The sequence below is a fragment of the Chiloscyllium plagiosum genome, unplaced genomic scaffold (genome assembly GCF_037043375.1).
Source record: "Chiloscyllium plagiosum isolate Xiang-an unplaced genomic scaffold, Cpla_swu_hap1 HiC_scaffold_45, whole genome shotgun sequence".
NCBI lineage: Eukaryota > Metazoa > Chordata > Chondrichthyes > Orectolobiformes > Hemiscylliidae > Chiloscyllium > Chiloscyllium plagiosum.
In genome coordinates, this window is record NW_028270183.1 from 6,155,021 (window position 1) to 6,180,371 (window position 25,351).

Genomic DNA, 25,351 nt, shown 5'->3' on the forward strand with positions numbered 1-25,351 from the left:
TGTGGCCTACGTATAATGATTTTGAACAGTTTCTGAAGAGGGAAAGGCTTCAGAAATCTGAAGCACAAAGGGACTTGCGAGTCCTTGTTCAGGACTCTCCTCAGGTTAACGTGCAAGTTCACTTGGCAGTTAGGAAGGCAAATGCAATGTTAGCATTCATATCAAGAAGCCTAGAATACAAGAGCTGATGCTGTATAAGACTCTGATCAAATTGCATTTGGAATATTTGGAATACCTATGGGAAGATGTGTTGGCGTTGGAGAGGATCCAGAGGAGGTTTGCAAGAATGATCATGGGAATTAAGGGCTTGTCATATGAGGAGTGATTGAGGTGTCTGGGTCTGTACTCGCTGGATAGAGTGGATGTGGAGAAGATGTTTCTACCAGCAGGAGAGACTAGGACCCCTGGGCACAGCCTCAGGGTGAAGGGGCGACCCTTTAGAACTGAGGTGAGGGGGAATTTCTTCAGCCAGAGGGTGGTAACTGTGTGGAACTCATTGCTGCACAGGGCTGTGGAGGTCAAGTCATTGAGGATATTTAAGACTGAGATAGTAAGGGGGTCAAAGGTTATGGGAAGAAAGCGGGAGAACGGGGGTTGAGAAACATCTCAGCCATGATGGGAAGGCAGAATAGACCTGATGGGCCAAATGGGCTAATTCTGCTCCTATATCTTACTGTCTTATGGTTTCAGTTCAGTACTTATAGTAGACATTGGGCCTGTTGAAAACCCTGCTAATGGGTCCAAATAAACATCAACCAGCCTTAAAATGTTGTCTGAAGTGCTTTAGCATTTTGAAGAGACGTCATTGGATACAATTGTATCGCAATCTGATGAAGTAAAAATTTGTAGATGAGAAGTAAAGTTCAAGTCAATGATCCACAGGATTTCAGGTCAAACAGCTGATAAAGGGGGAGGAGAGGTTACTGCCTGTCTCAGGAGTCGGAGCCATGTCAGTCCACGTACAGATTCAGTGCTGCTCCCTGCTCCTCTGGTGGCTTTACCCTGTCCTCGGCTCTGTCAGAGGTGAGTACCGTGCCCTGCTGCGGTTCTGAAAGCTTTTCCTGTGGGCTTTGAGACGGACTGCTCTGTGGATGAACAGCAAGTGGCAGTGCTCCAGGGAGGGAGGGAGCCGGACGGATTCAAACACAAGGCCGGAGCCGGAGCTGGAGCCGGAGCCGGAGCCCATGGGTTTAAGGTGATCTTCGCCCTGTGCTGGGTGGCTGTGTTAACATTCCATTGAGGGACAGTGCTTAACTCAGGGAGTCATTACCCTGTTAGCGCCGGTGACAATGTTGTTCATGACACTTGCAACACTACAGGAGCGTGTTGAGTTATACTTTTAATGTCAAACCATTGCTTGTTATTCTGTTACTTTCTCTAACTCTCTCATTGTTTGATCTTTCCTTCCAGCACCAGACTATCACCTCGATAATGTCTTAAGCATCATCGAGGAGTTGGAAGGCCTCGACCCAGCGTTGACTATTCTCGATGTGGCCACTGGCCTAGGGGGACTGCGGACCTCTGACCAGGATTACCGCCATCTTCTTCTCGGTGATGGCTCAGCCCCTCCCGCTTCTCTGCCACCTCTCTCCGAAGACCAGCTGTCTTTTATGAGAGACGTCATGAACCACAGAGCCAGCCCTCCAGCTGAGCGCGGTGTGGTCCTCACTCCGGACGGGACCACCATCGCTTTGGCCAACCTGATGGCGGGGATAGAAGCTGGACTGAGAAGGAAGAAGGACTGCTCTTGGCCGGACGTAGCTGGGGACGCCCCGATTGATAATCTTTACGCTCTGACGTTAGCCAAAGATCTCGGCTTAGCAATCGTGGCCCATCACTCAAACAGCAGCCAGGTGTTACTGGGACCCAATGGCTGCTGGGACAATGTGATTTCTCCTCAGGTTTTCACTGGGCTGGGTCCCTTGTCTCTCGCCACAGATGCTGTGATGAATGGAGGCATGGATGGCTTCATCCTGGGACACCTTCTAACTCAGTTCCAAGGCCCACCATTGCCCAAGCTCAGTGCTGTGCTGAGGGATTACTATGGCGAGACCCAGGGGCAGATAGGCCTCAAGGCCAATGCACGGCGAAAGAACTTTCAGTCAAAGGTTGACCTCAATTCTTTTACCAATCAGGTTATAAGTGCAGTTTATCTATATGACTACATCAGGAATGATTCAATTCTCCAACACCTCAATGACAGCATCCTTAGAAGAATTTCTGAGCAAGGAGTTAAACAGTTTCATCATCACTATCTTGGTAAGTACACTGTTTGAACTGACTGGTGCTCCTATCAAAAACACACCTAAACTATGGCAGGCAAGTTATGTCCAAAACACCCTCTGTTTTGTTGCAGATTTCTTAGGGACACTGTCAATGACGGAATATTTATTCTAATTAGATAAAGGTACCATAGTCTGACCAGACCATAGGCTGTTCCCTCATTAGAGAGAGACACTTGAAGTAGTTTAACCTGAGAGTTACCACACCTCAGGCGAGAGGAGATGTTGGGAAGGAGAGTTTTTCATGGTAACCTCAGCCAGTGATAGGGATTGAACCCATGCTGTTGGTGACATTCTGCATTGGAAAGCAGCCCATCCAGCCAACTGAGCTCACCATGAACAGATTTTTATAAAGCATTTCAATGTAAATGTGAACAATTCATTCACATATAATTTTTCTTCTAAACGTTACACTGATACTTTGTTTGTGACAATTAAGGAATGGTATCATTATCTCCCTTCAGCACCCAGGGTCACTTCAGCTGAATAAGCTACCCCTGTAATGCCAATGTGACAGCTGTATTGTTTACATCTGCTCAAATGGCTTCATTGCCCAGTCACTGGCAAGGAAAGGGTACTATCCTGCTAGGTAGAGACTTCCCAATCCCATCTTCCCACTGACAGGACGAAGTTAAACAGTGTAATTTATAAAATCATGAAGGGCATGGATAGGGTGAATGCGTAAGGTATTTTCCTTGCGTCAGGGAGTCCAGAACTCAAGGGCATAGGTTTAGGGTGAGAGGGGAAAGATATACAAGGGACCGAAGGGGCAACTTTTTCACACAGAGGGTGGTACGTGTATGGGATGAGCTGCCTGAGGAAATGGTGGAGGCTGGTACAATTGCAACATTTAAAAGGCATCTGGATGGGTATATGAATAGGAAGGGTTTGGAGGGATATGGGCCGGGTGTTGGCAAATGGGACTAGATTAGGTTAGGATATCTGGTCGGCATGGACGAGTTGGGGTCCGCTTCTGTGCTGAACTGCTCAATGATTCTATGAATCTATGATTGTTTTAAAAATTGAGAATGGCAGAAACAATTGCTCTACATTTTGAAAGCAAACTACCAGCACTTATCATATGTGATGTTCACACTGTTGCTTGATTAACCAATGGGGGAAGATTTCTGTGGGTGAACTGGAACCAGGGATTAAGATTCGACTGACAACTAGTCTGTGGAGTAGTGACCAGTTGCTAATAAAATGGAGCCTTTCTACCTACCAACAACTACGTGATTGGCTCCCAGGTAGCTGAACAGGTTGTGGGAGTGAACAATATAGCCAGAGACTTTTGGACTTTTGAAAGAGGAAATGGTGCCCTTTATCATTGAGTCAGAGAGATGTACAGCACAGAAACAGACCCTTTGGTCAACTCATCCATGCCGACCAGATATTCTAAATTAAATAGTCCCATTTGCCAGCACTTGGCCCATATCCCTTTAAACCTTTCCTATTCCTGTACCCATCCAGATGCCTTTTCAATGTGGTAATTGTACCAGCCTCTATCACTTCCTCTGGCAGCTCATTCCATACACACACTACCCTCTGTGTGAAAAAGTTGCCCCCTAGGTCCCGTTTAAACCTTTCCCCCTCTCATCCTAAACCTATGCCCTCAAGTTCTGGACTCTCCGACCCAAGGAAAATACCTTATCTATTCACCTTATCCATGTCTATTTACCCTATCCGTGCCCCTCATGATGTTATAAACCTCTATAAGGTCACCCCTCAGCCTCCGACGCTCCAGGGAAAACAGGCCCAGCCTGGTCAGCCTCTCCCTCCAACCCTGGAAGATCCTTGTAAATCTTTTCTGAACACTTTCAAGTTTCACAACATCCTTCCAATAGGAAGGAGACCAGAATTGCACAGAATATTCCAAAAGTGACTGAACCAATGTCCTGTACAGCCGCAACATGACCTCCCAACTCCTGTACTCAATGCACTAACAGATAAAGGAAAGCATACTAAACGCCTTCTTCACTATCCTTTCTGTTTCTGTTTCTCACTGAGTTATTGGTAACTGCAGCTTTATTTTGTTATTGTTGCAGAATGTCCCGCCATTATTCCTCGGTGCCTGTGGGCTGCCAGACCGTACAAAGGGTCTCCGGTGATGCTTGCGCTTCCCCTGCACTTTGTCTATATCCACCACACCTACGTGCCCAGCCAGCCCTGCACCACCTTCCGCCATTGTGCAGCGAACATGAGGAGCATGCAACGCTTCCACCAGGATGTTCGTCAATGGGACGACATCGGCTACAAGTAAAGGAACCCAACTCCGTGAGCTCTCCCGCGTGCAGACCAGAGCGACAGGCCATTCGGCCCAACTCGTCCCTGCCCATCCTCGCACTGCCTCCTCACTTTACCCCATCAGTGTAGCCCTCTGGAGTTTTCTCCATCATCTGTTTGTCCGGCTGGGACTCAAACACACCCAGTTATCGATCAAGCTTCTAACCCAGTTCATCTTTCAAAACCTGAGTTCCATTTTGTAAAGAAGTGATACTCCCGGTATCTGGTTGGTCTAAGAGGGCGGTAGGGAGTTTGGAGTGGAGGACAGGCTGGAATGAAGAGGCCATGAGATGGAAGCTGGACATTGTCCATTGCCCATTGTGAGCAGGGGCAGCAGGAGCTGATGGTCCCATGGCTAGAATTCCCACCCCCACCAAAACAACTCCCATCATTGAAATTATTCCATGGAGTACTCTCCTGGATATCGGTCTGTGAGATCTCTCGCTCTGTTTGGGTCCACTGGGACCCCTTTGCCAGTTTGAGTCCGCATACCGGCAGTAACTACAATGGCTTGCCAGCCCGACTCTGAAGAAAATGTTAACTGTTTGGCCGAGGCTTGGCTTTGTTTTGGTGTCTTGCTGTGGGCTGACCTCAGTTCAGGATATGTCTTGAGTGAGGATGTGCAATTGTTTTCACTCATGGGTGTTCCCCCAGCTCAGTTAGACTGGTGAGGGTATCCACTTCCATTGGAATACACTGCAACTTATATACTCCACTTGCTGCACTTTCCAATGATAAAGCCAGTTCTGGTGCCTGCTTGAAGTCCAGTTGGGCTTCAGTTAGTCGACCCTTTGGCAGGGTTACATCATTACTCCCACATTCCAAACGGTCACTCAGACCTCATTAAGGGTTAAACCAAACTCACATGCCTCTGCCTGCCTTAACCGAGTCAAAAATTCCAGTACGGATTCCCCTAGTTCACAAATGTCCAAGTAAAACCAATAGCATCTCAGAATTAGAGGAGGCTTTGGATCATTATATTCCGTAATTAAACCCATTAACTCTAGAAAGCTTTTAGTATCTGGTGCCTCAGGGACATGCTTCTAGTTAGGCTCTTAATAACTGGAAAAGCTGCAGGTCCACACGCTGTGAGAATTACTTGTTACTTTTCATCTGCTCAATGTCATTCCCCCACAATAAAATATCACAATATTTCCACACGCTGGGCCCGGACTTCAACAGCAGGATCGAATGAGTCAAACTTCCCAAATAACAGCACAATGTCAGAAATGCTTATCCCAACTCAAAGGCGACTGTTGTGAGTGAGTTTCTTCAGGAACGTGCTCTACTCTCGTCGCCACTGAACTAACTCCACCAAGGCCGGTATCCCATCACCAATTGACCCTTTACTTTACACACCTTGACACTGATCCAGCTGCCTCAGAGCCAGCTGTCGGAGCGAACAGAACCTCTGACATTCCTGTTTATATCTATCAGCCAGGGCTCCCTGATTGAACTACGTTAACAGGGAACACATATTCTCTGAGGTCCACCTGGCAATCACTAAAAGTCAGGGGCTGCCATTTTAAGATGGAGATGGGGGGAAATTTTATCTGAGGCTGCTGATTCTTTGGAATTCTCTTCATGAAGAGGTAATGGAAGTGGAGTCCTTGAATACTTTTACAGCTGAGGTAGATGTATTCATGATAAGCAAGAGAGGCAAGAGGCAGTAAGAGATAAATCAGGAATGCAGATTTGAGGTTACAATCAGATCAGCTACCATCTTATCAAATGGGAGAGCAGGTTTGATAGACTGAATGGCTTCATTGGTTGTTCTTTTCAGTAGATTCTTTCGTAAATCTACATCCTTTTTAAATTGCTTAAAGAATCAATCACAGCTCATGAGGGGAATAATCGATATTTTATGATCAACCTGTTCAGAGATGGATTCATACAACACAGAAACAGGCCCTTCGGTCCAACCAGTCCACACCGAACATAATCCCAAACTAAACTAGTTCCCACCTGTCTCCTCCTGGCCCATATCCCTCCAAACCTTTCCTGTTCATCTACTTATCCAGATGTCTTTAAATGCTGTAACTGTACCTGCATCCACACTTCCTCTGGCAGTTCAATCAACATGTGGGATACGTTATGTGCCAAAGAAGTTTCCACTCTGTACTTTTTAATTCTTCCACTCCCACCTTAAAAATATGCCCTCTCAATTTGAGCTCCCCCCCCCACCGAGGGAAAAGACCCTGGTCATTCACCCTATCTGTGCCCCTCATGATTTTATAAACCCCAACCTCCTCAACCTTTTACACTCCAAAGGAAAAATGTTCCAGCCTGTCCCTATAACTCAAACTCTCCATTCACAGCAACATCCTCATGTTAATACACACCTCTGGAATAGGTGAGCCCTGAAACTAGGTCTCCTGGCTCAGAGGCAGGGATGCTACCATTACAACCACAAGACCCTTTGCATCCTTTTTATAACATGGAAAAACATGCAAACCTGTTGTGTTCTGGGTACCATCCTTTAATAGGCAGGTAGAGACGATGGACAGGTGGTTTACTGGGACAACATTATGAAAGGGCGATGAGGGCAAAATTGCATGGGTGCTGGAAATCTGTAATTACAAACAGAAAACGCTGGAGAAATTCAGCAAGTCTGGCAGCATTTGTGAAGAGAGGAACAGAGTTAACATTCCAAATCCGGTATGGCGCTGCTTATGAACTAGACAAGGGAATGAATGAGGGAGTTCTGATGTCGGGAAAGCTGGGATTGTTCTCCTTTGAGCAGAGAAGGTCATGGGACAGCACAGTAGAAGGTTCTAAAGGGGTTTGAGACACCAAGTAGGAGGAGAATATGTCCTCTGGACAGTGGGTTGCTAGGTTACAGGTATAACATGATTGGTGGAAGAACTGGAGGGGAACTGAGCAAATAGGTTGCCACACAAGTGCTTATTCAAATTCAGATTGCATTATGCAAAAGGATGTTGAAAAGGTGTGATGTGCAGTGTTGGACTGGGGTGGGCAAAGTCAAAAATCACACAACTTGCGGTTTCAAAAAAACCTGTTGGGCTATAACCTGGCGTCGTGTCTCGGAGAGGCCTCCTTTTCTACACAGGGGGCAATTGTAAAATTGTGTACAGGTTATGAGTGGGAGCAGAACCTCTCAGACCTGCCCTGTCCTTCCATCAGCTCATAGCTAATCTGATTACTCCACATTCCCACTAACAAAGGAAGTGATTGACTAAAGCAAGGAAGTTCATACTGAAGCATTAATTTGTGATTAACATGAAGCACACTGGAGAGGAATTGCAAGTGTGTCATCACAACCCCAGATTAAAAACCCTGAGCATTCAGGACTACTTGAAGCCTATTTTCAGAAGCATGAAGTGATAATGACAATATGATCTGTTTCTGTCAATGTTCAGTTATGTAAGGGCATTAGGACCCTGGAGTGACCTTGTGATGATGTCATGGAGCTGTGACTCACTATTTATAAATAGTGCAGTGTGGATGGAGTTACTAGAACAAGATGTACTTTTCTCAACAGTGCATGGACATGCACACACACAGAACACAACCTCGTCCATACCTAACAGAACTATAAGTCAGAGTCTGGTATATTTATAATGTCTAAGTTTGAAGAGAATTTTTTGGCTACATCTTCTCCTTGATCCTGAACTCAAACTCATTGTAAGGCATTGACATGATAAAAGGGGGTCAGGGATGGCTACTGGCCAAGGGTGTAGTGCAGGGGAATACGGATATGTTAATGGTGGTGGTATAAGTGATGATCTAATGCCGGCATTGGCAGAAATCAGCAGAGCGGAGAGAGTAACGTGAAATGGAGACTTGAAGAGCACTGTGCTAGAGAGCTATATTCAGTATGAGGATATCTTTGTGTAAGTCAAGGTCTTAGAAAGAGTTAGGGATTGCAGAGCTGTTGTGGAGACAAAGAAGGCCATTTGGCCGATTGTGATTGCACTGGGTTCTGTTCCCCACTGTCAGGCTCCTCCATTTTCTCGATCAGTGGTGCTGGAAGAGCACAGCAGTTCAGGCAGCATCCAAGGAGCAGCAAAATCAACGTTTCAGGCAAAAGGCCTTCATCAGGAATAAAGGCAGAGAGCCTGAAGCGTGGAGAGATAAGCTAGAGGGGGGTGGGGTTGGGGAGAAAGTCACATAGAGTACAATAGGTCAGTGGGGGAGGGGATGAAGGTGATAGGTCAGGGAGGAGGGTGGAGTGGATAGGTGGAAAAGGAGATAGGCAGGTAGGACAAATCATGGGGACAGTGCTGAGCTGGAAGTTTGGAACTAGGGTGAGGTGGGGGAAGGGGAAATGAGGAAACTGTTGAAGTCCACATTGATGCCCTGGGGTTGAAGTGTTCCGAGGCGGAAGATAAGGCGTTCTTCCTCCAGGTGTCTGGTGGTGAGGGAGCGGCGGTGAAGGAGGCCCAGGACCTCCATGTCCTTGGCAGAGTGGGAGGGGGAGTTGAAATGTCGGGCCACGGGGCGGTGTGGTTGATTGGTGCGGGTGTCCCGGAGATATTCTGTAAAGCGCTCTGCTAGGAGGCGCCCAGTCTCCCCAATGTAGAGGAGACCGCATCGGGAGCAACGGATACAATAAATGATATTGGTGGATGTGCAGGTAAAACTTTGATGGATGTGGAAGGCTCCTTTAGGGCCTTGGATAGAGGTGAGGGAGGAGGTGTGGGCGCAGGTTTTACAGTTCCTGCGGTGGCAGGGGAAGGTGCCAGGATGTGAGGGTGGGTTGTAGGGGGGCGTGGACCTGACCAGGTAGTCACGGAGGAAATGGTCTTTGCGGAAGGCGGAAAGGGGTGGGGAGGGAAATATATCTTTGAGGAAAGTGGAAATTTGCCCATCTCCCTGCGCACCATGATGTTAGGAGAATCACACCTCATAGCCCTCACTGTAACAGCCCATGGTATGGTCACAGAGGAGCTCTCTCCAAGCAGGAATGTGGGGAGAAATCCTCTTCTTGTTCAGAGTGAACATTGTGGGATCTTCTATGTTCAAACATCTTAACTCAGTTTCAAAGACAGTACTCCATTAGCATGGCATACCAAGAGTATTCTGTTTAGCATGTGGGCGTGGATTTTCTGCTCAACTTTTGGAAGTGGGATTTGAACGTGTGATCTCAGTCTCAGAGCAGAAAGCGAGGGATTGACTCGCTTACTCCTACTCCTAGTCCTTATGTATTGACTGAACCACTGCTAATGTGTGCAAAGGAACAGAACCCTTTCTGTTTTAATGACCAGAATGATCTCTGTAGCTTTGTTGCAGGTTCTGATGGATACATCTATGAAGGACGTGGATGGTTCTGGCAGGGAGCTCACACCAAAGGGCAGAACTCAAGGGGGTATGGAGTCAGTTTTATCGGTAACTACACCACCGAGCTCCCAGACCAGGCAGCAATGGAACTAGTCAAGGAAACGTTCATGAGGTGCGCTGTTGCTAACAACAGAATCGTCAGTGATTACGCCGTTCAGGGCCATCGGCAACACAGACCAACCCTGTGCCCAGGGGAAAGGCTCTTCAACGAAATCAAGACCTGGGAGGCATTCAGGGTAATGATGTTTCTGTCGGGTAATCTTTGGGAATTGGTGTCACACCATGTTTTATACAAGGTTGATGGTCTGATCCACCCCCCCCCCACCCAGTCCAATCCCTGTTTGAACCCCCTCTGTGCCTTTATTTGTTTTACACAGGGTTTGTTTAAACGAGGCGATGTGGTCAAAATACTCAACTGCCAACCTCTTATCCTCTTCTTCATAATAGGCGGCACGGTGGCACAGTGGTTAGCACTGCTGCCTCACAGCGCCAGAGACCCGGGTTCAATTCCCGACTCAGACGACTGTGTGGAGTTTGCACATTCTCCTCGTGGGTTTCCTCCGGGTGCTCCGGTTTCCTCCCACAATCCAAAAATGTGCGGGTCAGGTGAATTGGCCATGCTAAATTGCCCGTAGTGTTAGGTTAAAGGGGTAAATGTAGGGGTATGGGTGGGTTGTGCTTCGGCGGGTCGGTGTGGACTTGTTGGGCCGAAGGGCCTGTTTCCACACTGTAAGTAATCTAATCTAATCTAAGTAATCTAATCTAATCTAATACTGGTTAATCACCCTTCTCCATTTACTCATGTCAAATCACCTATTCCACTCAGGAGCACCCAAATTCGGGACAGCTGTAGGTCATTCAGCCCCTCCCCCAACTCTCAGGCTCCCCCCCCCTCCCCCACCATGATCTGATTACTGGCCCATTGCTGCCTATTCCCGATAACCATCCACTTCTGTCCCAACACTTACCAAGAATGTACCTACCTCTGCCTGAATAAAAACCATAGACCCTGCTTCTCCCACCTTTCGATGAAGACTTTCAAAGATGCGTGACCCTTGTGGGGACAGAATTGACTTATCTCAGTCTGAAATGGGCCTCTACCCCATCCTGAATTGGTTGAAATCCTTCCAACACTAACTCATCGTTGTCAAAAAATAAATGACATTGGTATTGGGGCTTCAAATCATAATTATTATTTGTAGGCAATGGCTTAATGGTATTACCCCTAGACTATCAATCCAGAGAAGAAAGTGAGGTCTGCAGATGCTGGAGATCAGAGCTGAAAATGTGTTGCTGGAAAAGCGCAGCAGGTCAGGCAGCATCCAGGGAAGAGGAGAATCGACGTTTCGGGCATAAGCCCCTCTGGACTATCAATCCAGAGACCCAGGTGATGTTCGAGGGACCTGGGTTTGAATCCTACCACATTGAATTCAATAATAATCTTGGAATAAGAGTTTGCTGATGGTGGGGAAAAATCCGTCTGGTTTGCTAGTGTCCTTTAGGGAAGGAGGCTGCCACTCTTACCTGCTGAAAATGTGTTGCTGGAAAAGCACGGCAGGTCAGGCAGCATCCAAGGAGCAGGAGAATCGACATTTCGGGCATGAGCCCTTCTTCAGGAATGAGGAGAGTGTGCCAAGCAGGCTAAGATAAAAGGTAGGGAGGAGGGACTTGGGGGAGGGGCGTTGGAAATGCGATAGGTGGAAGGAGGTTAAGGTGAGGATGATAGGCCGGAGTGGGGGTGGGGGCGGAGAGGTCAGGAAGAAGATTGCAGGTTAGGAAGGAAGTTCTAGGGTTGGAACTGAGACAAGGTGGAGGGAGGGGAAATGAGGAAACTGGAGAAATCTGAGTTCATCCCTTGTGGTTGGAGGGTTCCTAGGCGGAAGATGAGGCGCTCTTCCTCCAGCCGTCGTGTTGCTATGGTCTGGCGATGGAGGAGTCCAAGGACCTGCATGTCCTTGGTGGAGTGGGAGGGGGAGTTGAAGTGTTGAGCCACGGGGTGGTTCGGTTGGTTGGTCCGGGTGTCCCAGAGGTGTTCTCTGAAACGTTCCGCAAGTAGGCAGCCTGTCTCCCCAATATAGAGGAGGCCACATCGGGTGCAGCGGATGCAGTAAATGATGTGTGTGGAGGTGCAGGTGAATTTGTGGCGGATATGGAAGTATCCCTTGGGCCTTGGAGGGAAGTGAGGGGGGAGGTGTGGACGCAAGTTTTGCATTTCTTGCGGTTGCAGGGGAAGGTGCCGGGAGTGGAGGTTGGGTTGGTGGGGGGGGGTTGTGGACCTGACAAGGGAGTCATGGAGGGAGTGGTCCTTTCGGAACGCTGATAGCGGGGGGAGGGAAATATATCCCTGGTGGTGGGGTCCGTTTGGAAGTGGCGGAAATGACGACGGATGATATGAGTCTAGATCAGAGTGGTGCTGGAAAAGCACAGCAGGTCAGGCAGCGTCTGAGGAGCAGGAAAATTGATGTTTTGAGCAAAAACCCTTCATCAGGAATAGAGCTCTGTTCCTGCTCCCTCAGATGCTGCCTGACCTGCTGTGCTTTTCCAGCACCACTCTGATCTAGACTCTGGTTTCCAGCATCTGCAGTCCCTGTTTTTACCTAGAGAACTGTCTCTGTCTAGCTGCACTACACCATGGGTCACAACATCGATTTCATTGTTTTACTTAGTTTCTGATGTGGGTAATCATGCCCTTTCTCTCTATGAGAGTAAAAAAGTTCCAATCACTGGTTTTCTTTAGTAAAGACACAAATGTTTGATTTATTGTTAGACAAAACTTAATGAAGATGAGGATTGATTAAGACGCTCAGTTTGCATTATTCAGATATAATTGCTTACTTCTCTGAATAACCCAAAACATATGCACAAACAGATACACCAGCAAACAGGGAAAAATGGGTTTCTGTCTGCAGAGATTCACTTTGGGGAGAAAACGTTTGCCCAATAATTGTTGGTTCTTGAAGGAAACTAAAGGATAAAGTGTGGAATGTTAAATTGGCCGTGGATTTTGCACATGTAGATAGGTCAATCAGACTTGGCAGCTGTCCTTGGGGTCTTAACCGATGCAGCTTGTTTGGGTGTTTTGGTACCGAGAAGTCTCTTTGAGGGAGCAATCAGGATTCACAACGAAGGTGATTCTGAACTCAGAGAGATGAGCTGGGCAGGAGAGTCGACATTTCGGGCATAAGCCATTCATTAGGACTTACATCTGAAACCTCAGCCCTTTTGCTCCTGACCTGCTGTGCTTTTCCAGCATCACACCTTTTGACTGTGACTCTTCAGCATCTGCGGTCCTCACTACCTCCGAGACGAGCTGGGCAGCCTAGCTTTCCCCACTGCTAAACCCTTGTTCAAACTGAATGGCCATTACGGAGACAGTGAGGACTGCAGATGCTGGAGATCAGAGTCGAGAGTGTGGTGCTGGAAAAAGCACAGCAGGTCAGGCAGCATCTGAGGAGCAGGAGAATCGACGTTTTGGGATGGAGCCCTTCATCAGGAATGAGGCTGGGAGCCTCGGGGGTAGAGAGATAAATGGGAGGGAGGTAAGCCTGGGGAGAAGGGCTGGGAGCGGCCATTACACCCAGTCAGGGTAACCCCCAGCAGACAAATCCAGCAACTAGTTTTCGCAAAGTGGTTCTCAAGAAATAACTTGTTAAAAACAAAGATTTATAACTTTTCATTGTCCATTGGAAATAAAAAATCCTGATAGGTCCACAGAATTTGAAATAAATCAAGTTTTTCCACAATCCTAAAATCAAGTCCTTGAAAAATGAACATGAAACTTCTTTCGCAGTTCAATGCTTCCATAGTCTTCACTATTCCTCTTCCTTTTCAAGATGAGTCCAAAATACCTCAGCATCTCCCAAAGCTTGTATCATGTGACTCAGACATTGACCTTTTTTCTTGGTACCTTAAGCAACTTTCTATCCCCAACCTGAATTGGTTGATATCCCTCCAACACGAATTGTATTAAGGTCAGAAAGGCGTGACACTGGTATTGGTGCTTTGAACCATAACCATTATGGGGTGGTCATGGCCTATTGGTATTATCCCTAGACTATTAATCCACAGATCCAGGTAATCGTTCAAATCCCCACCGCAGCAGAACTTGAGATCAATCGTAATCTGGAAATAAGCTGGTTGTTGATTGTTAGGAAAAGCCCAACTGATGCACTAATGTCCTTTAGAGAAGGAAACTGATGTTCTAACCTCCAGATCCTCCAGGTTTACTCTTAATTACCCTCTGGGCAATTAGGGATGGGCAATAAATGCTGGTCTAGCCAGTGACATTCACATCGCAAGAATAATTAGGAGCAAAATTGATGGAGTGCAGGTGAAATCTATAGATCATTCCAAAATTTTCCTGTAGTGTCTAGGTCTCAGCCTTCAGATGATCGTTCACTCTGACCGCTCTGTGAATGGACTGTCCAGTCGTTTCCCAACAGACATTCTGGTAGAGGAAAGCTACAGGAGAGACGTCCTTATGTGGCGAAGATAAGGGGTCAAGCAAGGAAAGGGACTGGATTTTTACCTCCAGCCCCATAATCCAGCCCTGACTCACAATTCTCTTCGATCTGTTGGCCAGAAGGATCCCGTGAAGAAAGATTCTGAGCCATCTCCACTGAGGTGGAACTCCCTGACACCCGGAGAGGCCTCGGGTTCGGCAAATGGCCATGCTGTTGGAGTAGGGGATAATCTCTGAGGTTGAGCTGAGTGCCATTTTGTGGGTGGAGCGGGAAGGCGGAATTCTAACCCTTTGATCTGTATTCCCTGCATCAGGAGGTCGAACAAGCCAATGGAACCACTGGTGAGTTGTAACCCCGGAAGAACAAGGCTTAGAGAGAGCGTGAGGAGATGGAGAAACCAGTTCACAAACACAGAAGAGTTACTTGGATCATCATGGCTGTACGAGTGAATTCTAGTGTGTCGTCCTCCCACTTTACTCAGTATGAATTATTTAATACCTGTTTATGATCTTAACATTTGGAATTCCCATGTATACAATATTCGTCAATGAAATTAAATTTGCATATTAATTAACATTGAATTATACAACGCAAGATTGGCTGAATGATTTTCTGCCTGTGTCAGCTTTTTGAAAGAGCTATTTTCAACATACTCATTGGCTTGTGTTGCGAAAACTGATGGTGTCAGAAATGTTATTGAGCTGTGGGGATATCGAAAGACATCATTTTAAAATTAGAGTCAGGCCATTTAGTGGTAACATTAGGAAGCCCCTCTTCCTGCAGCTGGATTTTGGAAATCTAGAGTTTGTGCTATTGAAGGTTGGAGGGTCAGTTGAAAATTTTGAAAGTGAGATTGAGAGATTTTTGTCAGAGAAGGCGATTATGACCTTTTGGAACTGATGTAAATACACAGAGTTAAGGTACAGATTGACCATAATTTACTTGAATGATAGTACAGTCTTTGTGAGCTTCATGGCCTCTTCCTATGATGTGCCTTATACGAGACTAAAATAGGGACGTGCTGCATTCTCAGTGTGATAGTGAATATAATGTTTTAGATACAACTCTTCTTCCTGGTGATCTGAGGGTAGAGTTGGTCTTTCTTTCAGTAGTGATACTGTTTGTCCTTCAGGCTATTATTGACCTGGCTGAATATCAGGAGAAGTCATGTCTTCTAGCCTTGCTCAGACTAATTAAAGCGCAAACCATTTCCTGTATCATAGTCAACATGTGCTGAGTACACGCTTAGTAACATGGAAACGCACCAGCACCTCTGAGCAACATCTCATCACTGTCTCACATATCTGATATATTACTGCTTTCTCTGATTGCCTTTCAATTTGTCAAGGTACACTGGACTATTGTCAAAATTCAATAGGGAATCCTGTACAGGGACATTAGCACAGGTGATCAAAAGCATAGTCAAGGAGGTGGGATTTAAGGATTACCATTAAGGAGGAGAAAGAGGCAGAAAATGACCGAATAGTATAGAGATTTAAACAGGAAATTCCAGAGCTCAGTACATTGGAATGCTAAAGTCAGGACTTATTGTATTCTTGGTGTGATGATGGATACAATATTCTCAATGCATCTATTTGCCTGGTGTTTTTAGGGTGAAGTTGGCCTTTCTTTAGTAGCAACTTTAGTCCCTCCTTACAGTCTCCGAACCACAGAGAGATTAATTCAGGGACGTGTATGTGTCCCACACACTGGGGGAGTCCAGAGACTTTGGGAGAGCTCATGGGTTTGAAGGTGTAGGTGAGAATTGTAGGACTGAAATATCAGTCAGCGTAGGAACCAATGATGGCCAGCCAGGTGAACGTGGCTCCGCAGGGAGCGGAGTATCGGATGTGCCTCGGAAGGTGGACAGTGGGAAATTGGGTGGTGGTAAACCAAGGGAAACACTCGAATGGTTACGTTGAGAGGTGTCGAGGGCATCGATGAGAATTGAGGTGTTACTGGGGAGAGCGATACTCTGCTCTAGAGGAATTGAAGTGCACTTTGCTTATGCTGCTGGATGGGGACATGTGCATTCTGGGCCATGCTAACACAGAGGTGAGGAGCAAACGTTACGATTGGCCCGGAATCTGCTGAGTTGAATAAAATTTAACCTTTAGCCTCAAACGGAGGAAAGAGGCCACTTTAGCTGAAGAGTTAGGATAGTAATGTTGTATAAATCTTGCTGTGAGTCGATTTTGAGGGAAGGGAAGGATGTCTCACAGTTTTGAAAGAAAACAATCCATTTAATCTCTGTCCATCTCAGGTTGTGGTTTACAGTCTCCTTTCGTGTCTCAGAGCTTGATTGGAGCTCTCCCTTAGCTTGTACCCTCCTCTACTTCCTTTTCCAACAGATGTAATGTGACAACACCTTTTTAAAATATAAAAGAACACCCACACACACACACACACGCAGAACAGAGCACATCTCTCTCTCTCTGAGCCGGGGCCCTCAGCGACACGTGACGTTTGTGATCTCTCTCTCGCTCGCTCGTGCTCTCTCTCTCTCTCTCATTGAGCAGATACGATCAACGGGGAGTTGCTTTCCTCGCCTGGTTGCTTAGCGATGGATGTGGAGCGGAGCTCGGCCTGTGTAGCGGTGGACCCTCCCGACGGGCAGGCTGGGGACAACCCACTAGGGTCCTACAAGTGGTTCACGGGATGCAAGCCGGTCGCCAGGAGGGGCGAGGATGGAGAGGAGCAGGCAGCTCCCAGGGAAGGGGTCAGGGGGGAGGAGGAGGTGGAGGAGGCCAGGACGGCTGAGGGGGAGAACTCCGAGCTGGACGGGGGTCCGGCCCACGGCGAAGGGCGGTCAGCGCAGCCCGGGAGGGACCCGCTCTCGAGGAGAACAAGCTACCAGCGAGCTGAATCAGTGCCTTCCCAATCCAGCAAAGCTCCTGCCGCTCTGAGAAAGGTGAAGTCAGACTCAGCCGAGAGGTTCCGCAGGTTCCTGAACTCATTTTCCAGCCGGTTGTCCCGGAAACGGTCCTTTCAGGAGTCAGCCCCAGAGCATACCCAGCAAGGTAGGTGCCTGCACTGTCAAGATGGGCAGGGGAAGGAGTGGGGAGGGCTGTGCTTCATCCCCTGGGTCATTTCTTCAGGCCTTCAGAGTGTGGCAGGGATCTTCTCACCCACTGGTTCAGAGATGTTATCTGGACCTGAACCCAGGGGGCCCCCTGGCTCAGAGTAGGGATGCTACCGCTGCGCCACATGAGGCCCACTATCAAGGTGTTGTAAGCGAGCATGAGTGGGGGGGGGGGGGGGGTGGCAGTCAAATGTCCTTGGTGGGGGAGAGTGTGCTTTCCCTCACCCCATCGGTGAGTTTCCAGAGTTTGGGAATAGCTGAGCACGACAGAAAAGCACAGAGCCAATTCTGCATTTACAATTCCTGAAAAACAGCCAGACCCAGGGTGGGAGATGGGCAACAGGAACTGCAGGTTATTGAGGCTGGGACAGCACCAGGGGGAGAGTGCCGTCCTGTCCTTGTGCGTCTCAGTTAAGGGTTAAACAGGGATAAACGTTCATTTCTGAAGTGCCTTTCATGTGATATCCAAAGTCCTCTGCACTTTGGAGGAGCCGTCGGGGCAGTGCACAGCAAACAGCGACTTTGGGACGATGAGGAACGTTAGATAGTTTTATCTTTGCCCTCAGAGGATGAAGTTCCTTAAAGCAGTGGGGCAGCGTGTACGGTCTGCGTCGGCCGGTGTGAAAGACAGGATCTCAGCACACACTCAGTTCTGAGGGGAACCGTATGGTTAAAACAAAAAAAAACACAGGCAGGTAAGTTGAAGGCTGGTGGTTAGCTGGCATTTAGCTCAGTTTTAATATTCTGCATGTTTTGAAAGAAAGGGAGACCACAGGAAGTGAGAAGCTGCAGGGTTGAAGGCTCCGAAGAGAGACTCAGTAACTGCGCCAAAGCCTCGTTTTGACAATGAAGCTGTTAGACAGAGAGCGACTGTCAGTGGGTGACTGGAAGTCTGTGGACATGGTTCAAATCCAGGACCGTGATGGGAGACTCCCGCACTTTCCTGGATGCGTGCAGCTCTCAATAACGGTCAAGAAGCTCGACACCATCCAGGACAGAGCTTGCAAGGCACCTGCTGAACAGTCAGTCCCTCCGTTGTTGGTGTACAGTGGCAGCAGTATGTACCATATACAAAAGGGCACTACAGTAATTCACCAAGACTCCTCCAACAAATGTGACCCCTGCCACCTAGAAAGACAAGGGCAGCAGGTAGATGGGAACACCACCCCCTGCAAGTTCCCCTCCCAACACCCCCCCCCGCTCACCGTCCCATGTTGGGAAATACATCGCCGTTCCTTCACTGCCACTGGGTGAGAATCCTGGAATTCCATCCCTGACAGAACCGCGGGTGTCTCTGCACACCCCATGAATGCCAGTGGTTCAAAAAGACAGCTCACCACTACTTAGTCAAGGCCAATTGGGAGCAGGTAACAAATGCTGACCCATCTAGCACTACCCACATCTGGTCAGGAAAAACCAATAACAGAAGGACTGGGAGATGGTGTAAGACAGTTCGTTTGTAGCTTAGTAAGACCAAGGCACAACTACTGAAGAGTTAAGTATTAAAGAGATAAGCATTTGGTGAAAAAAACATAAGAACTAGGAGCAGGAGTAGGCCATCTGGCCCTTCGAGCCCGCTCCAGCATTTAGTAAGATCACAGCTGATCTTTTGATGGACTCAGCTCCACTTACCCGCCCACTCACCATAACCCTTAATTCCTTTACTGTTCAAAAATCTATCTTTGCCTTAAAAACACTCAACAAGGTAGCCTGAACTGCTTCACTGGGCAGGGAATTCCACAGATTCACAACCCTCTGGGTGAAGAAGTTCCTCCTCAGCTCAGTCCTAATTCTGCTCCCCCCTTATTTTGAGGCTATGCCCCCTCATTCTAGTTCCACCCCACAGTGGAAACAACCTCCCTGCTTCTTTCCTGTCTATTCCCTTCCTAATTTTATACGTTTCTGTAAGATACCCCCCTCATTCTTCTGAATTCCAATGAGTATAGGCCCAGTCTACTCAGTCTCTCCTCGTAGAACAACCCCCTCAACTCTGGGACCAACCCGGTGAACCTCCTCTGCAAGATGTTTCTTGATGGTGAAAGATTAAGGTGATGCCTTTACCTGTCAGGCCATCAGAGATCCACTAATTCAGCAGAAACCCGGCTGAAGACGCTGCTGCGCTGGCACACAGGAGCAGTGTGTGCTGATGTTATCACTGAATCTACTCACACTGTCAATGAGTTAGGTTAAGAATGGAAACAGAGCTCAGAGAGGGTATGTCAGATACAACTTCAGCAGGAGACAGTGGTGATGGAGTGTGAGTGGGATTATTGGAACAGGATGAGAATGAGAATATAAACGTTCGCCATGTTATAATGGGGGTTGGGGGGGAGTGACATTAATGTTTTTAAAATGTTTTCAAATGAAGCAATTTTTCAGAAACTCTCTGGGGCAAGACTTTTCTATAAGGCCACAAGAAATAGGAAGATGAATACACCATTCAGCCCCTTAAGCCAATAGGATCTTGACTGCTCTGACATTCCTTGTGTCCCCTTTCTGAATAACCCTTGATTCCCCGACTGATTAAGAATCCCTCTATCTCAGCCTTAAATTTACAGTGAAGTCACATGACACCAGGTTAGAGTTCAACAGGTTTAGTTGAAATCACAACCTTTCATAACATAGCTCCTTTGTCAAGTGACCTCACCTGATGAAGGAGCAGTGCTCCGAAAGCTAGTGCTTCCAAGTAAACCCATTGGACTATAACCTGGCGTCGTGTGACTTCTGACCTTGTCCACCCCAGTTCAACACCGGCGCCTCCACATTTTAAACCACCCTCTGCGTGAATAATTTGCCCCTTAGGTTCCTTTTATATCTTTCCCCTCTCACCCTAAACCTATGCCTTCTAAATCTGGACTCCCCCACCCCAAGGAAAAGATGTTGTCTATTTACTCTATCTATGCCCCTCATGATTTTATAAACCTCTATTTTATAAACACCCTGGTGAAGCTCCTCTATATCTGCTCCAGGGCAACCACATCCTTCCTATAGTGAGGCAACCAGAAGTGCACACAGTATTCCAACTCGTCCAAAAGTGTGTTGCTGGACCCATGGACCCCACCCCCTCAACATCCCAAAATCTATTGGTGTCTATCTTGAGCTTGACTGAGTTTGAATACAACATAACTCTCTGAGTGAAGGAAGTTCTCCTGGTCTCAGCCTTCAATGACTTCCCCTTACCCTGAGTTACTGACCCTTGGCATGTCAACTCTTCAGTCAAGGGCGGGGTGGGTGTCAAGAGGCCTCTTGACATCCATCCTGTCAAACCCTCTAAGATTTTTATGTGTTTGAGCATGATCTTTGCCTTCTGAATGTATTTTTATCGCTGCATCCGGGTTTGTGGTGAGACGAGAGCTGTCTAGTTTCACAGTGTGTGTGACACCCAACTGTCAACACTCAGATCAACACATCAGCAATCAGTGCTGGGAGAGTTGGGAAAACGAAGCTTTGTTAAACTGTGCTCAGGGGCAGTACTCTGCGTTCCTGGCCTCACTGGTCTGGACCCATCAGAGTGAACGTGCCATCCAGAAAGTGGGTGGCACAGTGTTTTCTACAGTGCCCATTGGTCACCACATAGAGTCATATAGAGTCATAGAGATGTACAGCATGGAAACAGACCCTTGGGTCCAACCTGTCCATGCCGACCAGATATCCCAACCCAATCTAGTCCCACCTGCCAGCACCCGGCCCATATCCCTCCAAACCCTTCCTATTCATATACCCAACCAAATGCCTTTTAAATGTTGCAATTGTACCAGCCTCCACCACTTCCTCTGGCAGCTCATTCCATACACGTACCACCCTCTGTGTGAAAACGTTGCCCCTTAGGTCTCTTTTATATCTTTCCCCTCTCACCCTAAACCTATGCCCTCTAGTTCTGGACTCCCCGACCCCAGGGAAAAGACTTTGCCTATTTACTCTATCCATGCCCCTCATGATTTTGTAAACATCTATAAGGTCACCCCTCAGCCTCCGACGCTCCAGGGAAAACAGCCCCAGCCTGTTCAGCCTCCCCCTATAGCTCAAACCCTCCAACCCTGGCAACATCCTTATAAATCTTTTCTGAACCCTTTCAAGTTTCACAACATCGTCCCGTATGATGTGAAGTGTTCCTGATGTAACAGGCAGATAACGCATTGAGTTGTACAGCTCGGAAACAGACCCTTCGGTCCAACCAGTTCATGCTGACCATAATCCTAACCTAAACTAGCCCCACCTGCCTGCTCCTGGCCCATATCCCTCCAATCCTTTCCTATTCATGTATTTATCCAAATGTCTTTTAAACGTTGTAACTGTATCCATGTGCACCACTCCTTCAGGAAGATCATTCCACATGTGAACCGCACTCTGGATAAACAACTTTCCCCCTCATTTCTTTTTTAAATCTCTCTCCTCTCACCTTCAAAATCTGCCCCCTAGTCTTGAAATCCCCCATCCTAGGGAAAAGACACCTTATCACCTTATCTAAACCTCTCATGATTTTATAAGGTGATCCTCAACCTCCTACGCTCCAGTGAAAAAAGTCCCAGCCTCCAGCCTCTCCTGATAACTCAAAACATCCATTCCCAGGAACGTCCTGGTCAATCTCTTCTGAACCATCTCTAGCTTATTAACATCCTAGAACCAGACACAGTATTCCTGAAGAGGCCTCACCCACATCCTGCACAGCCTCAACATGACATCCCAACTCCTGTACTCAAAGGTCAGAGCAATGAAGACAAGTATGCTAAATGCCATGCTGTCTATATGTCATGCAAACTTCAAAGAATTACATACCTGAACCCTTGGATCTCTCTGTTCTACAACACTGCCCAAGACCATAATTTTATTGTACAACTCTTGTCTTTGTTTGATTTATCAAAATGTAATACCGCACAAAATTTAACTCCATCTGCCACTCCTTAGCCCATTGACCCAATTGATCATGCTCTCTTTGTAACCTTCTTTACCGTCAATCCTGATGTCATTGGCAACCTTACTAACCACACCTCCTACATTCTCATCCAAATCATTCATATAAATGACAAACAACAGTGGACCCACTGAGGAACACCGCTGGTCACAGGCCTCCAGTCTGAAAAGCGACCTTCCACCTCCACCCTCTGTCTCCTGCCGTCAAGTCAATTTTGTATCGAATTGGCAAGCTCCCCCTGAATCCCATGTCATCTAGCTTTACCACGTGGAACCTCGTCAAGGTCCCAGTAAACAGTGTGTATAGCTCTGCCTACGTCAATTTTTACTTCCTCAAAAAAACTCAGTCAAGTTAGTGAGATATGTTTTTCCTCAACAAAACCATGCTGACTATCCCTAATTGTTCTTTGCTTCTCAAATGCATTTATATACTATCAGCGTCACCTCCAACAAGTTACCCACCACCAAAGTCAGACTCAGAGGTCCATAGTTCCCAGTCCTTCTCCTGACATCCCTTCTTAAACCATGGCACAACATTAACCACCCTCCAGTCATTTGGCAACTCACCCGTAGTTATAGATGATACAAATATTTCTGCAAGGGGTCCCACAACTTCCTCCCTAACCTCCCTCAAAATCCTGGGATACCCTAGATCAGGTCCCAGAGATTTATCCACCTTAATATATTCTAAGACCTCCACCACTTCCTCTTCTGTATTGTGAACTGTTTCCAAAACATCAATATTTATTTCCCTCAGTTCCCTAGCCTCTATTTCTTTCCCAACAGCAAAAACTATTGCAAAGTATTCATTTACTGTCTCTCCCATCCCCTGAGGTTCAACACAAAGACAACCTCTTTGATCTTTCAGGGACCCTACTCTCCCTCTGGTTGCTCTCTTGCTCCTGACCTACTTGTAGAATCTCTCTCAATTATCCTTAACTTTAGTTGCCAAACCGAACCCATATCCTCTCTTTGCCTTCCTGATCTCCTTCTACAACCTTTATATTGTTCAAGATTCATTTGATCCTCGTTGTCTGTATCTATAATTCTTTCTTTTTCTTGACTAGAGTCTTAATATCTTTATTATCCTTTGTTCCCTAATCTGACCAGTTTTACCTTTCACTCTGACAGCAACATAACTCTCTGGACTCTTTGTATTGCACGTTTGATAGCCTCTCACTTATCTGACATCCGTTTATTTGCAAACAGTACACTCAAAGCAACTTTTGAAAGTTCTTATCTCAAACCATTAAAATTTGCCTTCCTCCAGTTACTCTGAGAGGAAGCTGGGTGATTGGGATTGGTGTTGGAGTTGGGATTTTTTGGGGGGAGGTGGACAGAGATTTGTGAGGGATTGTGGGGTGGGAGCCTCTGAGTGGAGGGGATAGGCTGTCAGGTTTGGAGTTGGAATTGGAGTTGGGGGAGGTAGAGGTGCTCCAGTGAAGGATGGGTGAGAGGGGGGGGCAAAGGGAGTGTCTGGGAGGGTGGAGAGGGAGTCTTATGAGAGGGGAGGGCGAGAGGGAGTCCTGTGAGAGGGGTAAGGGGAGAGGGAGTCCTGTGAGGGAGGGAGGGGGGAGAGAGAGTCCTGTGAGAGGGGGAAGGGGAGAGGGAGTCCTGTGAGGGGGGGAGGGAAGGGGAGAGGGAGTCCTGTGAGGGAGGGAGGGGGAGAGAGAGTCCTGTGAGGGGGGAGGGGGAGAGGGAGTCCTGTGAGGGGGGGATGGGGAGAGGGAGTCCTGTGAGGGAGGGAGGGGGAGAGAGAGTCCTGTGAGGGGGGAGAGGGAGGGGGAGGAAGGGGAGAGGGAGTCCTGTGAGGGATGGTTGGTGGAGGGAGGGACCCTGTTAGAGCAGGAACATTGTTATTCCAACTCGATCTGAGCTCCAAAGCTCCTTTCTTGGGGCTCACAATCTGAAAATTCCAGCTCGTGTGCCCAGCCTCAGATCCAGAATCCCAGTTTATGAAGCAACATCTACCCAGCCCATCGCCCTGCAGCTCACAACACTTATGGTGCAGATCCAGGTACTCTTAAAAAAGAGTTTAGGACTCCACTGCTAACTCAGGCAGGGAATTTCAGACATGCACCACCCTCTGTATAAAAAGGTTTTTCCTAACATCCCCTTTAATCCTTCTGCCACTTAGCTTGAATCTATGAACACTGGTTTTTGAACTCTCTGCCAAGGGAAACAGGTTCCTCCTGTCTACTCTATCTCTACCTCTCACATAACATCAATCAAATCACCCCTCAGCCTTCCCTGTTCCAAGGAAAACAACCACAACTTCTCTAATTTTTCCTCATAGCTGCACTTCTCCAGCCCCTGCAACATTCTTTAAAGCTTCTCTGCAATCTCTCCAGAGCAATTACATCATATCTGTAATGTGATGTCCAGAACTGCCCACAGTCCGGTTGTGGTCTCACCAGTGTCTTATACAGTTTCATCATTATATCCTTACTTTTGTATTTTATACTGTAACTCTGCTGATGAAGGAGAGATTCCATATGCCTTCTCTACAACCTTATCTATCTGTGCTGTTATCTCACTTTATCTCCCCTCTCAGTATATTCCCGTTGATTGTGTATTCCCCTTTACTGTCTGATCTTTGTAAATGCATTACCTCACACTTCTCAGAGTTGAACTCCATCTGCCACCTGCCTGCCCACTCCACCCATGCCACTCTGGGCAATAAATGCTGTTCCAGTCAATGATGGCCACTGCCTGTGAATGAATTAAATCAAAACAGCGTGACAGGCAGGAATAGATGCTGATAGGGTGGGGGTGGGGGCGACGCTTGTATAGATGGGATACATAAACAGAAATTGCTGGAAAAGCTCAGCAGGCCTGGTGCATCTGTGGAGAGAAATCAGAGTTTCGGATCCGGTGACCCTTCTTCAGAACTGGTCGGATAGTTGGGTCTGTTCCTGTGCTGTACGCTTTGTCCTATTTTCTTGTTTCTGGTCCAACAACCCCATGGAGTCAGTGCAGGGTGCATAATGAAGCCTGTGAGTGCAGTAACGGTTTGGTCACTGCACTCT

At 47.4% G+C, this 25,351-nt stretch overlaps 2 protein-coding genes across 4 annotated transcripts in view; both read left to right on the forward strand.

The window, feature by feature from the left end:
• The first annotated feature begins 919 nt into the window (after positions 1–919).
• Positions 920–14,910, forward strand: pglyrp6 (peptidoglycan recognition protein 6). Of its 2 annotated transcripts, none has more exons than XM_043694967.2 (5): positions 920–1,023; positions 1,411–2,259; positions 4,328–4,538; positions 9,808–10,102; positions 14,643–14,910. In XM_043694967.2, the coding sequence occupies exons 1-5, from the start codon at positions 948–950 to the stop codon at positions 14,679–14,681; spliced, it is 1,470 nt and encodes a 489-aa protein (XP_043550902.2). In that variant the 5' UTR covers positions 920–947; the 3' UTR covers positions 14,682–14,910. The 2 variants fall into 2 exon arrangements, with proteins under 2 accessions (XP_043550902.2, XP_043550903.2); XM_043694968.2 differs by having other exon boundaries at positions 938–1,023; positions 1,417–2,259.
• Positions 14,911–16,747: 1,837 nt separating this feature from the next.
• The window catches only part of LOC122552378 (ras GTPase-activating protein nGAP-like), a 99,645-nt gene continuing 91,041 nt past the window's right edge, over positions 16,748–25,351 (forward strand). The window contains exon 1 of one of the 2 annotated variants that reach the window (XM_087983408.1): positions 16,748–17,349. In XM_087983408.1, coding sequence (XP_087839534.1) covers positions 16,893–17,349 — 457 coding nt within the window. In that variant the 5' untranslated portion in view covers positions 16,748–16,892. Of the gene's footprint in view, positions 17,350–17,957; positions 18,107–25,351 lie in introns of those variants that run through there. The other variant, XM_087983409.1, reaches the window with a different exon arrangement.

Excerpts from the sequence above, each read along its gene's own strand:
- pglyrp6 (XM_043694967.2), top strand. The coding sequence starts at position 948 with ATGTCAGTCCACGTACAGATTCAGTGCTGCTCCCTGCTCCTCTGGTGG. Across the intron at positions 1,024-1,410 it reads TGTCCTCGGCTCTGTCAGAG|CACCAGACTATCACCTCGAT; the intron begins GTGAGTACCGTG and ends CTTTCCTTCCAG. Across the intron at positions 10,103-14,642 it reads AGACCTGGGAGGCATTCAGG|GAGGTCGAACAAGCCAATGG; the intron begins GTAATGATGTTT and ends TCCCTGCATCAG.